Genomic DNA, 15,531 nt, shown 5'->3' with positions numbered 1-15,531 from the left:
TTTCGTAAAAAACTACAGATTCTAAAACTTGTTGATAGTGTTTTTAATTAGTCAAATTTGAGTGCAAGCCTCTGTTTTAACTCTGTTAGTTATCTACATAATCAACATCAGGGGGTGGATCATTACTTTTATTCATATATTAAGTTCATTTTCACTTTATCTCAGTTGAATTTTAAATCATTATATAGATCTGTAAAATATGGTTATTTTGAATTGTATATTTCATTGAATAGGGCATATGTTGTAATCTAGAACTTGGTGGACGATGATTTCTAGATGGAGGGTTCTTGGGAGGACGGTTTAGACATGCGAAGATGAGCAGTTGGAAGACCGGTGCAGGGCTATTACTTGTATCTCGACAAAGCCTTTCACACACCTGCATCTGAAATGCACCAACCGCCCCTTATTTGACTTGTGTACAGTCCTGCTAAATGTAACAAACATTCAGTCACACAACAGCACTATTAAAGATATTTCTGATTGTAATGGAATCTAACTTCACAATACATAATAAACAATATCTTAGTCCATAATGACATTGCTGCTTACCTGTCAGTACATAAAAACGATTTGGTTTACATTTACATAATATTAGTTTGTTAATAAATAGCAGATTAACACTTATTTTCCACAATATCAAAAACAAGTATTGGTATCACAGACAAGCTGCATAGAAAAATTACATGTATGTAAACACATTTACATGAATTTGGCCTCATGTTGGATTGTGGTTTTCTAGCATATGCATGCAAGTACAATACAAACTACGATAGGCTGCCTTATGATCTTCACTATGATCCTGCGTTTAGGAAAACTGTGCTATCAATTTAGAAGGCACACCATTGATTTACCTACTCTATACATTCACCCAAGATTAGATTCTGAGTTTCTGCAAGGGGAAAACCCTGTCCCCCACCCCGCTTGAATTATTTGGGAATATTTAGCCAGGAGGCCCTCTCACTCCAAAACAAAATTATTGAAATCGTAGCATTTATTTGGAAATGCATCTTTTCTATAGGTATAAAAATGCTAAACTCCCCTCAAATACAATCCGATTTAAAAAAAATATATATCTATGGCTTTCACAGGCGTTGATTTGATCAATTATTTTATGCTTTGAAGCGTGGCCAACGATTTGCAGCATACAATGCTAGACTATATTTGTGAATTCCCAAGGATTCAGTTATATATGCTATAATTTACAAAATAGTGCACTGGGAAGTTCTCCTGGTTTTGCACAGAGAACACATTTTTGTTAGTTAAATGTAATGCTGTTCAGCTTTAAGGACAGTGAAAACAAGATAGAACTCACTCTAACAAACTATAATATCCTATTTGCACTATGTTCATACTTGATTTGCCCTGGTGCTCTATACACAGAAACTGCTGTTTTTTTTTTTTTTTTTTTTACAAGACATCAAGTCTCACTTGACATTAAACATAGTGTGAAAATATAGTTCATTTCCCCACTATAATATTACAGTATTCGATTGGAAATGGGTACCCACAACAGTGGCATCACCTCCCTAGTTCTCGAGGGACTTAGCAAGGACATGATTTTAGGGGACTTATCCAATTACTTTTGGGGTAATTTTCATATTCACTTTGGAATAGTTCCTCAAGACTTGGAACCAGCAGAGACCCTCAAGTGTTCTCAGGGAATTCCCAGTCAACTGGTCCCTTCCTCCCCTTTTCAGGAATGCAGGTCTGTCAGTTTTATCTGTAATGGTCCCTTATGAACAAAGCTCTATCTTCAAAGTAATATTCAGGCTCAGCTCTCATCCAAACTGAGTAGGTGTTAAGCATGTATGCAGCTTGTAACTCCTTGTGTGCTTTTTACACTTTTATTATGGGTGATATTTCTATGATTTGGCTTTTTTTTAAAATTGATTTGTCACATCTTTCCATAGGCTTGCTTAGCAGTTAGAGATCTTTTGTCAAAGACACGACTAGCATGATTCAGTTACTAGCGGGCCTGAATACTTTGACTACAGATATTCTAGTCACTCTAGACGTCACCTCTTTATACACCAGTATCCCCCAACTCTATTTTATTCAGGTGATTGAATAGTATTTAAATAAATGAACATCCACATTACACTCTGTACCCACGCCTTTCCACTTGGAATGTACTAGGATTGCGCTTATGGACATTTTTTTTTTCTGTATGATGGCCGCTTTCATAATCAAAAACACGGCAAGAGTATGGGGGCAACCTTTGCCCCTGACCTTGCCAACCTCTTTATGGACAATCTAGAGGCCAATTCGATCTATCACCCAGAGAACCCAAATAAAAACAACATCTTCTGTTGGTATCGTTATATTGACAATGTTTTTATGGTGTGGAGAGGCTCAATCGCAGACGTACTTTCTTTCATTGAATGGCTTAACCGACAAAACGTACACATTCAATTCACTGGCGCTCACAATGCAAACTGCATTGCCTTCCTTGATCTTGTAATCATGAAATCCCAAGACGGACACCTTGAAATCACATTGTAACGTAAAGAAACCAATAAGAATACACTCTTACGCTTTGATAGCTTCCATCCAGCAAGCCGAAAAGAGAACCTCCCGATAGGACAATTTCTCAGAATCAGACGGAATTGCACTAACATCTTGGAGTTTGAACATCAAGGGAGAATTCTGAAAGACCGCCTACAGAATCGTGGATACCCCCATAAAACCATCCAGAGGGCATACAGAAGAGCGAAACATACTGACCGGCATATTTGCCTTCCATCCGATAAAAATAAGTTAGACAAAATTCCATGTGTGTCTACCTTCTCACCTATTAGTCAAAGGTTGAGGAAATTGATACTACAGAATTGGCACATTGTAAAAACACCTTACTTTGACCCATCTACACCCCGCTTTGCATTTAAAAGACAACCCAATTTAAGGGACAAACTCGTACACACGTATCCCAACAAATGTGAACCCTGTAATCTTCAGACAACACTGTGGTCCCTACTGCCAGTGATAGGCCACTACAAATGTGGGTCCTGTTCCGTCTGCGCTCTAACTAAAAATCTAAACAATTGAACTACACAAAATAAAATTGACTTTTTCATCTTTCTCCAATTGCAACACCTTGTGGGCAATCTATGGTATTAAATGTCCTTGTAACCTTATTTACATCGTTAAAACAAAACGCAAGGTGAAAAAGAATTTGTGAACATCGTCCTGTATTAAAAACAAATTAGACAACAAACCCTTGGTGGCCCACTACATCCAGAAGAAACATTCTCACACTGATCTTCTTTGGTTTATTATTCAAACTATCCCAGCACCCCCACGGGGTGCGGGGTGAATAGAAATCTGCTCCTTGCTAAACACGAGCAAAAATGGATATTTAATCTAAAAACAACCAAATGAGGCCTCAATTCAACTATGGAGTGGTCGCTGTTCTGGTGAACACTGACCCCACTACTATATGGCCCGAGAAATATATCTGTACAGAGACACAACTCTAAAAACTGCATGAGACAACATGTGTCCTCCAAGACACGTATTATAGTCAGATATTTTGCTGGAACATACTTTTTGCCCCCCGCGGGTACAACAACACATGCGCAGAATAAGAACCATATGAAAAAGAAACACTTTTCCCAATCTATAGCAACAATTTTAGACCTTGCTGCATATTTACCCACTTATTTTCCACTAGAACACGCTCTCTCAGATATTTGTTGCAATGTGACACTTGATCATAATATGCCCTTTGATTCTTGTGAAATTTTATTCACAAAATATGGGTGGATAGTAAAAAGAATAGTAAAAAGAACTGTACACAAAAGTGACACCCCTTTCACTTCACATTTATGTTGTTAGTCCCGCTGCACAATCTCTTCTTGAACGCCATTTAGAGCCACAATAATGCCCAACACACACTTGGCACTTCCAACATGGATGCCGCCCCGAACTATGCGAATTTCTCGCATTAGAGGTCCAGTTTAGAGAACGACTGCACCTCACTTCCGGATCCCTGTTTGATGGCGTTGCATGTTATTAAAGCACAACAACCACCAGCCCGATCACAACCGCGATGATTGCGTGGATTTTCTCATTATCCCGGCCTTTTGGGAAGTTAAAGGTAAGAGTCCTGATCCCCTCTGCCCCCCCCCGCCGCTCTCGCCTCACAGGAAACTTCAAGCTTTCATACATGGACAATGTTCTAACCCACTTATATGGGTCTCTCTTTCTCTGTAACAGAAAGTGAACCAAACGTCTTTGGTCTATGGTGCTTGATCCGCATCCCGCCAGCGTCCTGTAACGAACCTGCCATATTTTCAATCTAGAAGTAAAAACGGAGATAATGTCTTTTCCATAAACATATACATTATCCAACCTATCAAACTGCGGGTTTAATAATATTAACGCCACGGCTGGGTTATCTTTTGCCCCTTTTTTTGTTTATTTTATAGGCGTCAACACCTTCATTTTTGACTCTCGCAACACAGTGGACACCCATTTCCCGGTATCCCGTGCCGCTGTAAAGCCTGGGATACCAGCGCTCTCCTGCTCAGAACCGACCAGGATCGTGTGTGCCAGTATTAACTGCATCAAGTGTTCCATAATTAAAACGGAATTTTCTATGAAGTTCCTGTAATGCTCTCCTTTACAAAGGAACCACAAACTTAGATGTTATTCTCAACCTGTGCTTTTCTGTTAATTAGATCTTTGAACAATAACAGCACTGCATATTCAGAGCAAAGGAAGTTTATGTTAAACAAGTGAGAAATCCATCTCTGTCTGAATCTTTACGTTTAGGTGAGCATAGAACCTCAACCCTACCATATGTTATGGCAATTAATAAACCTGATAATTTTGGTAGAAAATGAGAGTTGAATGAAAAAACTGCATTCACCACAATCAGCAGCCAATAGACAAAACTGGGCTTTTTGGGATAAGTTTGAGAAAATGAATTAACTAATTGTTTCAAAGGCTTGTTAAAACACATCCCTTTGAAATCCGCATGAAAAAATATATCATGTTAGTCTTTGATCTGTAATCTATATAATGAATGTTGTTGCTGTACATTATGATGGGAATGTCATCTAACTAACACGGTTCGAATTGCAAACATGTAACTCTGAAACCAACCATTTCTTTTTGTATTTATTTTTAGGGGGCTAAAATTTGTAACAAGTACGGTTTACCAGAAGTACTCAACACAACAAAACGCCTTTTGAAACAAAGTACCTTTTTTCTGTCCTGAAGACGGCTATACTTGCAACAAAAGACAATGTGCAATTGTCTGATTTTTCCTGTTGCCATTAGCCGAAACATATGTCGACCATCACAAAAAGCCTAAGGTTTCTAATAGGTGTCTTTCACGATAGAGCTGTATACCATCAACAAGAGTGCTCTACCCTTGTGTCTGTTTTGAACACTAATATAAAATAAGACACAAACGCACGTACTAACCCCACCATATTTCTAATGCTTTGTATCAGACTCTGTCTGTTCTATATTTGTCATGTTTCAGTCAAAAATCTTTTTTTAGGTTATTTTGTATACATGTTTTATTGATAATTAAATAAAATTTATATTTTTGTCAGATTGGGTTGGTTTCATAACTTGTATTGTACACTAACAGTAATGCATCAGGTTAATTTGTATCCTTACGAACACTGGTATAAACTGTAACCTTGTTCTGAAAGTAAGTGACCTCTTCCGATAATGGGTACACCCACCGTCAGATTGCAGAACCAAGAGACAGGGTCACCACCTTCACTGTGCTTTTTTTTCCTAACCCTGATTCCCGAAGGTACTGCTCCCCAAAACAGGATCATCCCAATTTCGCTTACTTAGCAGTTAGACACTCCAAGAATACACACCCCTAATCTTCATACGTGGATCATATTTTCAATTATGTGGAAAAGGCGAGGCTATATGCTCCTAACACTTTTTGAATACAAAATCGTTTTTTTATTCTGTGTGAGATCGTAGCAACATGCCACATTGTTGAAATACGGATTTCTGGGAACCTCCAGTCTAGACAGACGTGGGGACATTTGAAAAAAGTATGTACGATCATTTTTCATGAAGTTAATAGTCATATTCTATTGAATTATTAAACAACATGGGCACATATGGGAGTATTTCAAGGTCATAATACATGTTTGTTTGTTTCTAAGTCATGTGGTTGTGGATTAATAGACCAAAACCTGTTTTTAAATGGATGAATAATGTGGATTCCAATGTCCCATTATAGTTCTGCAACAGAGTTACAGCCTTAAGTTTCATTTCTTAGAATTGTGAAACTCAGTGTTCAGCATACATGAGTCATGTAAATTGCTCCGAGTCCCCATTGTCTATTAAACCTTACTCACTTGTATTGATGTGGTGGTGTAAGCAATTATTTATAAATACCTTTAAATGACTTTACGCCTTCGCTCAAAATAACCTGAATAAGAATCAGATTGCAATTTAAATGCTGTCAATAAAGTTTGTACACAGTGATGCTTCATTTTTAAACACATTTTGAGTCATAGAATTACAGCTAGATATACATGCGTGTATGGTTGTCAACATTAAGGTTTTTCTGATTATATAGAAACTGATGATTTTCTTTGGCTTGCAGTACATTTCTCCAGTATGGCAAGTCACCATTTTAAATTACTACAAACAGTTTTACTTTACTAGGATTTGCAGCACTTCATGCTGTGGGTTTAATTTTCAGTTCCAAAATGTTCCCGGACTGTGTGGCAACTCTGTGCCATTTGTCGGGTGCTGTCTGTCAGGGCAGCAAGTAACTACCTGCATCACGCAGATGCACCCTAGAATCATAGGCATTTATCATAACTGAAGTGAGGCATTATTCTAACAGCTCTCACTTTAAATTTCGAGTCTCCATGCTTTTGTTTTTTTCCTTACACAGTACAGGTGTACCTATGCCCATCAATGCAGAGCTGTGCACCTTTCAAAGGTTTGGTGGTCATCTCATCAGGTTTATCCAACCAAATGCAATACTCTGGCACACCCACACAAATGTGTATCAAAACTTCTGTGAGACCCATAACCAGTGTATACGAGATGCAATGCAAACCAAGAAATGTAGGTGGGCTTCATGGGCAGAACAGCAATTTGGGCCAAGCAAAGTAAATGCTACAACAAAAGGGCTTGGTTGTAGGACTTTCAAATTGCCTTGAAAGCCAAATGGTGACCCTATTTGGGCATTTGGTTACTATCAAGGTAAAAAGGCTAGAGCAATGGGCAGCCAAAAGCAAAATGTACAGCTGGCACCAGCCTACATCCAGGTACAAAACGTCTCAGTGAGCTGTCCTGGTAGTCATATGGATTACAAAGGGCAGGACAACAAAAGGATCTGCAATTGCAGAGGGATGTCAGTAGAAATTCTTCACACAAAAAAGGAAAGTTTAAAAAGAAAGAAAGCTGTCAAAGGTTTAGAGGATTCAGAGTTAGAAAAGTGAAAAAGGATTTCTGCCCCAACAATCTCACTGCTGACAAAAATAGGGCACCTAAAAGCCAGCAAAAATACAAAACACACACTTTTATTATGGTCAGTTGAAACAAAAGCATAATTATGGCAACTCTTTTCTGAGCAAGTCCAAGTACCAAAATAACTTTGGGAGGAAACCACTACAGATTGAAGGGACTGTTTTTCAACTAGACACAGTATATTGATGTCATTTGTGATGTGAACTCATTGGGCATATAGTAGTACAAAGGATATGGATTTCTAAGGTGGTGATTAGAAAAGAGAACCCACGCTTGTCAGCCTTTGGTGTGGGCTGCACACCCTAAAATCCACTTAGTCGTTATCAGTTTTTATCATGTAGATCAATGATTGAATTCAAGGTAAATCCAAGTAAAATTAAGCAGTTTTATTCACTAGTCACAATGGGAGACATGTGTTCAATTTCTAATTATAGGCAGATGCATCATTGGCCAATGTATTTTCGGACTTCATCAGTCCTTCACCAGGGCGTGTATTATCTTAATCAAAACTAACAGCATCATATTCCACAGCATATGAAAAAAAATTATTCAAACATACGATAAATGAATTATCAGTGCATTTTCACAATTAGATCATGGTACCATGTGTAGCAGCCCAAAACACGTTAGACCAACACACAACATCTAAACAAGATATAGAAAAAGAGAAAAGAAATAATGCATATGGTCTAACATGGGTCATACAACTTCATTGCATTAATCATAGTGTGGTTGTATTAGTAATCATCCATTGTGAGAGGTATAATGCCAAGGTCCTCTCCCATTGCTAATGTGCTAAATGACCAAATATTACTGCCCAATCGAGTGCGTTAAGTCCGTGAGGATGAGATCCGTCAATTTAACTCTGAATAGATTATACAAGATTATACAATGTTCTGCTATCTACCAGAAATATGGCGTTATTGTTGGTATCCCATATGTAATGAAAGCGGTCATGCTTCTGACCTGCCAGCGTACTTTATCTTCTGAGTTTGTAGTAAGGCGGGCTCTAAATACAAGTGCTTGGTGTCCTCCCTACTGACTGACAGAGCCGAGGATTCCAGAATTTGATAGGATCCTTTTGATGTAAAATCTTATTTACCTTTGCAGTTGCTAATCCGGTCCTCACCACTGTCCGAGTTCTAACTGCATGCGTGTGCATGAGTAAACTACTAAAAGTAAACATACCGTTGCCTCAGTAACGGTGGAACTCTTCTGCTACAAAGGTGGCCATCTTAGAATGGTTGTTACATGATATATACGGTCTACTCTATGCCGATGTGTGTTTTGAAAGCCTAATTCCAGTTAACTATTCTTGTTCGCACAGATTGCTATGTATATGTTGCAAATTCCAACTCCCCTATGTGGATTATATGTAAACTCATATCTGAAAAGTAACATACCACATTGGAACGAGGTACAGCATGAAATATTTACGATAGAAATGCATGTCAAAATGACAGTATAGGATCTTTGCTCAGTAATCTATGTCGATCATGGGAGTGTTAGCCGATTCTGGCTCGGTAAGCAACAAGCATAATTACGTTACTTATTGAAACATCTCATGTAACATGCATTAAACCATCTCTTTTCTAAGGATACAAATAAATGACAAAATCAATAATGAAACTGATTACGGAAACACTGGGTTACCAATAGTTTACGCGGGTACGGATTTGTGTATCTTTTCATTTTAAAAAGACGTATCATCGTTGTCATTCGTAAGAAAATAAGTTTGCAATGAGATGACGGTCTCGCTTAATGTCTGTATTTCATCTGCAGTTATGTCATCGTTCACAGAAAGCAATTAGGGTCCCATTGTGCATTGTTCACAGAAAGCAATTAAGGTGCCATTCTTCATTCATCCCATACAGGTAAGAATCTAGTCGGTCAATCCAAAAGGCTTCACGTTGAGATCTTCTCTGCTTTACATCTTCCATTTGACCTCTGTCTTTGATGGTTTCAAGAACTTGAAATTTCACTTGTGAAACTGTGGGGCCTTTCTCCTGAAAATGACTTGCTACGGCTGATGCTACGTTTTTATTCTTTATACAGGATGTGTTCATTCATCCTAATTCGTGTTTTCCTTGTTGTTTCTCCTACATAGTAAATCCTGCAGGGACATTTTATGCAATAGATTACATTTTCTTTTGTGCATGTTGCAAATTATTTCAATTTTATTTTTTCACCTGTTCTTGTATGAAACACTATAGAACCATTGATAACATTGTTGCAATTGCCACAATGTATTTGTTTTTTTATAACGTGCCTAATACCATACCAGAGTTTGGTTTCTAAGTGTGGATCTGGGATTCGAACCTCTGTTGCTCTGCGTGGTCTTGCTTCCAAGACCAGCGCGTTGGCCCGTTTCAAACAAAGGTATGTCCCTCGATGTTTATCTTTGGTAACTGTATCCATCTCAGTTCTAGTTTTAACAAGCATGTTCCTTAAATTATTGCTTCTCTGGCCTGTAAAGACCAGAAGTTGGGGAACTAATTATTTTGTTTGTTCGTCACTGGTCAGAATGTTCCAATGCTTGGAAATACTTCTCTAAATCTGTCGACTTTGAATCGAATATTTGGAGAGGAATACCATCCCTGGATTTTCTCGTTTTGTTTTCTGTAATAGATCTTTACTTTGTGTAATGGTAGTTGTAATGTTCCTCTAATTTCAATGTTTTGTTCTAATTTCATGCTCGTCCTTGCCGCCGTGCTTTCTCATCTGTAAATTTTGCTTGGCATTTCGCACATCAATTGTGCCTGTAAGCTTCACTCATTTCCTCGCTGTTCGCAGCGTTATCCACAAACCCTCCGGGTACATCAGTCTTTCAAATAGAAATTTGAGAACTATGAGGAGAAACCTCACGAAAAAGTGGAGATGGAAATTGTACGAACGCGCCTTAGTGCAAGAACAATTCTACCGGACCTTAGAAGAAATTCAGACAGGATTTCGTACCGCGCCATCCACGGTCGTATCGAATGCCAAGATACAAGACTATATCTAAACACGAGAGCCTGTGTAGGATCTACTCCATGACATCTGCAAGCACTCCAAAACATAACTAGCAGATGGTGTGGCTCACCCTTATATTTTTGAAGCAAGACCAAATGAGTTTCTCGCTTTGCGTCCTGATGAAGTTTGAAGCAACAAAGGGGCAAGAGTGTTAGTGCCCACTATAGAGAACCTAAACACGTGTCGACCAAGAATACCATTTGTAATGTGAATAGACAGAGTTTGACATCTGTATTAGAGAAAGGGTCGAAATATTTTGATGACTGTTTGTATTTTTAGGTGGTGATATATGAAGTGTCACCTTGTGAAAAATGTGAAGATAGGTGTCGTATATGCGAGTGCCAGTATGAATGTGGAATGGGGAAAATGTTTGTGAGCCAGAGAATCATTTTATTAATGTTTGTATGCATTTAGAGAACTAAAAATATATATTTTGTATTTTTGTAACAAATATTGTTTTTTGATAACAAGTAAGAGCAAGGGAATATATTTGTCATACTAAATCTACTGGCCCATACTATCATACTGTATCATGTCTCTACTTGCTAAGAAACTTATGGCTGTTACACTCAAACAATAATCAGCCTTAATCTTTAGAAACGTCGAAGTTCAACTCTTAGTTCTTCGAGCATTTCACCGTCTCAGACTAGTCATGCAAAGTATCTTTGGTAGGCCCAATCACTGCAAGAATATCTTACTTTCCAAGCCTCCTACATAAAAACACAGAAGCAAAGTCTGATGAGGTTGTTTTTTTAATAATCTTAACATGAAACATTTACAAGAAGACACTGTAAAAAAGCTCCTGTTTATCAAGGAACAATGCTCTAAAAAAAGGATCATGTTACTCATTCATCCTCTTGAGCAGAAATACATAAGGCTTGATTGTAAATTCTCAAAGTCATTCAGAAAAATGATTGACTAAAAAAATAAATCCGCCGTGCAAAAATTCAAGAGCTGCGAATTCACAGCTATATTAGTGTCAGCAAAACATAAGGAACCATCACAAAGGCCTCACTCCTGATCTACCATACTTGACACAACTCATGCTCAACTACCACCCCCATCCAATCCCCAAACAATATTCAATGGCTCCTATGGAGCCACTTTCAGGGATTGATCTCTATTAAATGTTCACTACACAAGTAATTGCTCGTCTCATGATGACCATATATAGTACCACACTACTGTGAATGTGGAACAGTTCTCACAGCCTACCCAATTTAGGGATATTTTCTGCCAATTCCCTAATCCCAAAGTGTCTTCCCCTAATCGATTGTCAGCAATCACAAACAACTATTAAACAGCTGTCATTCTGATTCTCCTAAAAGAACACTTACACCAAAATATGGTTCAATTGCATGGAAGCATACTGTTGCATACTTGATTGCACTTTTTCAATCAATCACAATTACTAATCCAACTCAATTATCAACCGTTCATTTCCCCATTCCTCTCACACACATTAAACACTGTTCACTGCCTAGAGCATGTATTACACTGCATTCTCATTTAAGAGACAACAATGAAGTACACAACCAGTCTCCAGGTTACTCTTCTGAGATTCTACCCTGAAATATAATCACTGTAGTCAAAGGTTCCGAATATTCTCCCACGCTCACCTCTCGTAACAATAAATGACTAATCCCACTGCCAACTCACAGTTCATTGCATGATCTTCACAGGTCTTCTCCAATAAACATACTATGATTTTCCTGCATCCATCACCACCACGAGGTGGCATGTTTGTCTTGGTCAAGCATTAATCACACAACTAATTCAATGGATAAAAAACAGACAGCTACATAGAGCATTACTCCCTCTAAAACACAGTACAGTTTCTCCATTCACCAACAGTTAATTTGCCAGAAAACAATTTGCTCTCTGGAAGATTTTTAAAAATGATTTTCATTTGTGCCAAGTGCTCAATGATTGCAGGAGGAATGACTGACAACACGTCAAGGCATGTCAACAAAGTAAAGTCTTCCAGGTGGAGCAGATGCTTCATCACAGTACATCAATGCATCAAAGGCCTTCCCCTTCAAGGCTAGAAGCATTGGCTAAATCCACATAAAGCCCCATACTGCCCTAATGCATGATGTGGACATGAAATACAGCTCCATTTGTTGCAGCCCGTCCCAAGACGATTATTGGTTAAGACTAGTTTCAGTTCCCTTCTTTACAATTGTTTATGCATTGCTTCTTTAGATTCGGCCACATCCGTTTCTTGACCACTCCCTTACAATGCCATCACCCTGTGAGTGTTCGTGATCGTCTTTCGCGCACAAGTGATCGGATTTCTCGTACTGTCAATGGAGTGATGAACATAATGGTGAGGCTTATCTGTGGGAAAAAGCATAAAAATGTTAAACAGGCAGATGATAAAATATGTGGATGGTCTTCCTGTACCTTAACCAATTTTGGTTTTCCCTTTATTACTTAACTGTTTGCTACTAGGTCGCACGTTTGTCCTTTCCTGAAGGGTTACCTACCATTCACTGCAGCCACATAACATAACATGCATATACTTCAACGCGCTCAGGAACTACAGGCAATACCAGAAATACACACTACATTATTCCAACACTCAACAGGCATTACATGCACCATTCTACAAGAAGTGTGGTATCATCCCTTAATTGTCTACTTTTTTTTCGGCCCATGCTTCTGGTTAGGAAAGATTTCCTTTTTGCTGATTTTCTTCACGGAGACCCAACATTTTGCTTTTGTGTTGGAACTGTGCTGGCTTTTGAAGATAAGTTCAATATTTTTGCTTTAGTTACGTTGCTTAGCTCATCTATTTTGGGGCGCTGATCAGTCCCCTACAGCTATCAGTGCAGGGGATAGACTAGCCCCCATTACCAAATCCCTTGTTTGTTTTACACATCACCTTACAGTGAGGTGTGGTAGGGGACGTTTGTATCCCTTTTTCTTTTGTTTTAATAACTTCATGGCTACTTGCATGATGTGGCTTAGACTGGCTGAAGGCAACAGATATGTTTCTACTGTGTTTACTTTCTTGTGCACCTTTTTGCATTGTACTGCATAATGCCTTTTACAGTACCATATACTCTTAAATGGCCATGCCATGAGATTTTGTCTTGTCCTTTGGCCTTCTTCCCATCCTCTCAGGACCAGATATACCATATATGTTAAGCACTTTTCTGGGCAAAGTGGAGGTATGCGTTTGTGGTAGGATGTGGGACTGGGACGGTCTGGTCCCAGTCCACATCCGGGTCAGAGTATCTGTTGCTGGGCAAATGTTGTGGCTGGAGGCTGTCCATAATTGGACAGTCCCCGACAGTTTGAATGATGCATTTCCTTACTATATGTGAGCTCAGGGGCAACTCCAGCTTGAATTTAAGATAAAGAATGGACTCCTGTGCAATCTTTCAGATCGTTGTTTGGGCAAAGGCTGAAGAACATCCTGCTGAAGACCCGTGGATAGTCATTGCAGTCAATCAGCGTTGCGTTCAATACCAGTCCCGGTGAAGCCCTGCTTCTTTGTCCAGAGGCCTTCATTGGCGCATCAACCCTATGACCAGTAGGAACAACCAGAGGATCCTGCCCTTCAAAGCGTTTAGAAGTGTCCAGCGACCACCCGGTGGACTAACCAACCTGGGCTACCTTGCTACATCTGTAATCGCCCCGAGTTCTGACTCTGTAGACCTGCGACTAGTGAGACAATAAGCCTTCTCCTGCAGTTGCAGCTATCCAACACAAAGACAGACCTTACAGGACCAGGTTTTTTTGTCTTTGTCATGTGGGCATCTTCCACAGCTTGTTCGCTGTTCCCATCACCTTCTCATGCCTGCATCATGCACCAGGGGCCTCCTGAGGTGGTCAGCATCATGGTGGTCCTTTCATCGTTGTGCCAGAAGCATCAATCTGTCTGTGACAGGGAGCATCTCTCCAGAGTGCAGAACTGCCAACAAGCGGGACCCGATTTCTGGCACCCAAAGTGACCTCTGCACCAATAACCCCTATACCCATTCCAACAGAACCAAGAGGTGACAAAAGTGTAGCCAGTGGATTCAGAAGCCCCAAAAGTGGTTTGACAGAATCAGAGTACAGAGGGTAAGGTCTGCAAGTTTGTCTACCTGGGAGTGTTGTGTACTGGTAATATGGATAAGGACTAGAGCAACTATACTCAATAAAGTTATGGCACAGTAGACTGGTAATAGACAGTTCATGAAGGAGAACATGGGTTTCTGTATGGATGGTATGAACAAAATCTATAAACCGCAAATTATACCCTTCATGCTTTATGGCCTGGAAACAAGTCTTTCACAAAATGCCCTTGTCTGGTTGGACAAGCTGGAAGGGAAGTATTGGAAACCACTACTAGGGTTACCTCAAGGTGTATTGATACAATGCATGAGATTACAATTAGTTCTTACGTCTTGGGCTTCCTTAATGGAGCATCAGAGAGGTCTACTGTACATCCATAGCTACACATGATATGAGGACTCCTTATTAGGCATGATTTGGAAATCCATGCGCGAGACTAAGTGCCCCACTTTAAACATTTTCTCTGATAACGGTTATACTTCGGAGAATCAAATGGTTACCAGGTTGGCTAATGGGTAACCAAACCCTGGGAAAGAATAGAATTCTAAATTGAGGTTATGGGATTGGTCTACGAACTTTGCCCATCTATAAAGAACAAACATGTATTCAGAGTTTGCCTCACAGATGTTGCCTTTCCCATCCCCACAGAGGTATCTATTGTTTTCTACTTTACAAAAAGCTCATAGATTTCTGATGCTGCTAAGGTTTAATGTTTGTCCTTCTCTGTTGATTATCTGGGGCTAGATGAGGAATTGATAGGAAGAACAGAACTTGTAGAATCTGTGGAAACCTGTAATATTGGAAAGCACTAGAAACCTCTTGATGGAATGCTTTAAACCTAAGGAATTGCGATGCAAGTATCTAGGCAATTCTTCTGTCAACCCTGATTGATTCATTACGGACCAATTCTGTGCATATTATAACTCTGGTTGATCTATTCCCCTAACTATAGCACTCCTGCAGCTTTGAAAAAGGATTGATGAA

The 15,531-nt window shown here is 39.2% G+C and overlaps 1 protein-coding gene across 2 annotated transcripts in view; it reads right to left on the bottom strand.

The window, feature by feature from the left end:
• Positions 1-11,213: 11,213 nt before the first annotated feature.
• SLC37A3 (solute carrier family 37 member 3) overlaps positions 11,214-15,531 on the bottom strand; it is a 429,185-nt gene continuing 424,867 nt past the window's right edge. For both annotated transcript variants that reach the window (XM_069628820.1, XM_069628821.1), the window contains exon 15: positions 11,214-12,819. In XM_069628820.1, the coding sequence (XP_069484921.1) occupies positions 12,727-12,819 (93 nt within the window). In that variant the 3' untranslated portion in view covers positions 11,214-12,726. The remainder of the gene's footprint in view (positions 12,820-15,531) is intronic.

This window comes from Ambystoma mexicanum, chromosome 12 (genome assembly GCF_040938575.1).
Source record: "Ambystoma mexicanum isolate Mex_15411 chromosome 12, UKY_AmexF1_1, whole genome shotgun sequence".
Taxonomy (NCBI): domain Eukaryota; kingdom Metazoa; phylum Chordata; class Amphibia; order Caudata; family Ambystomatidae; genus Ambystoma; species Ambystoma mexicanum.
This window is presented reverse-complemented; position numbering and strand designations above follow the sequence as displayed.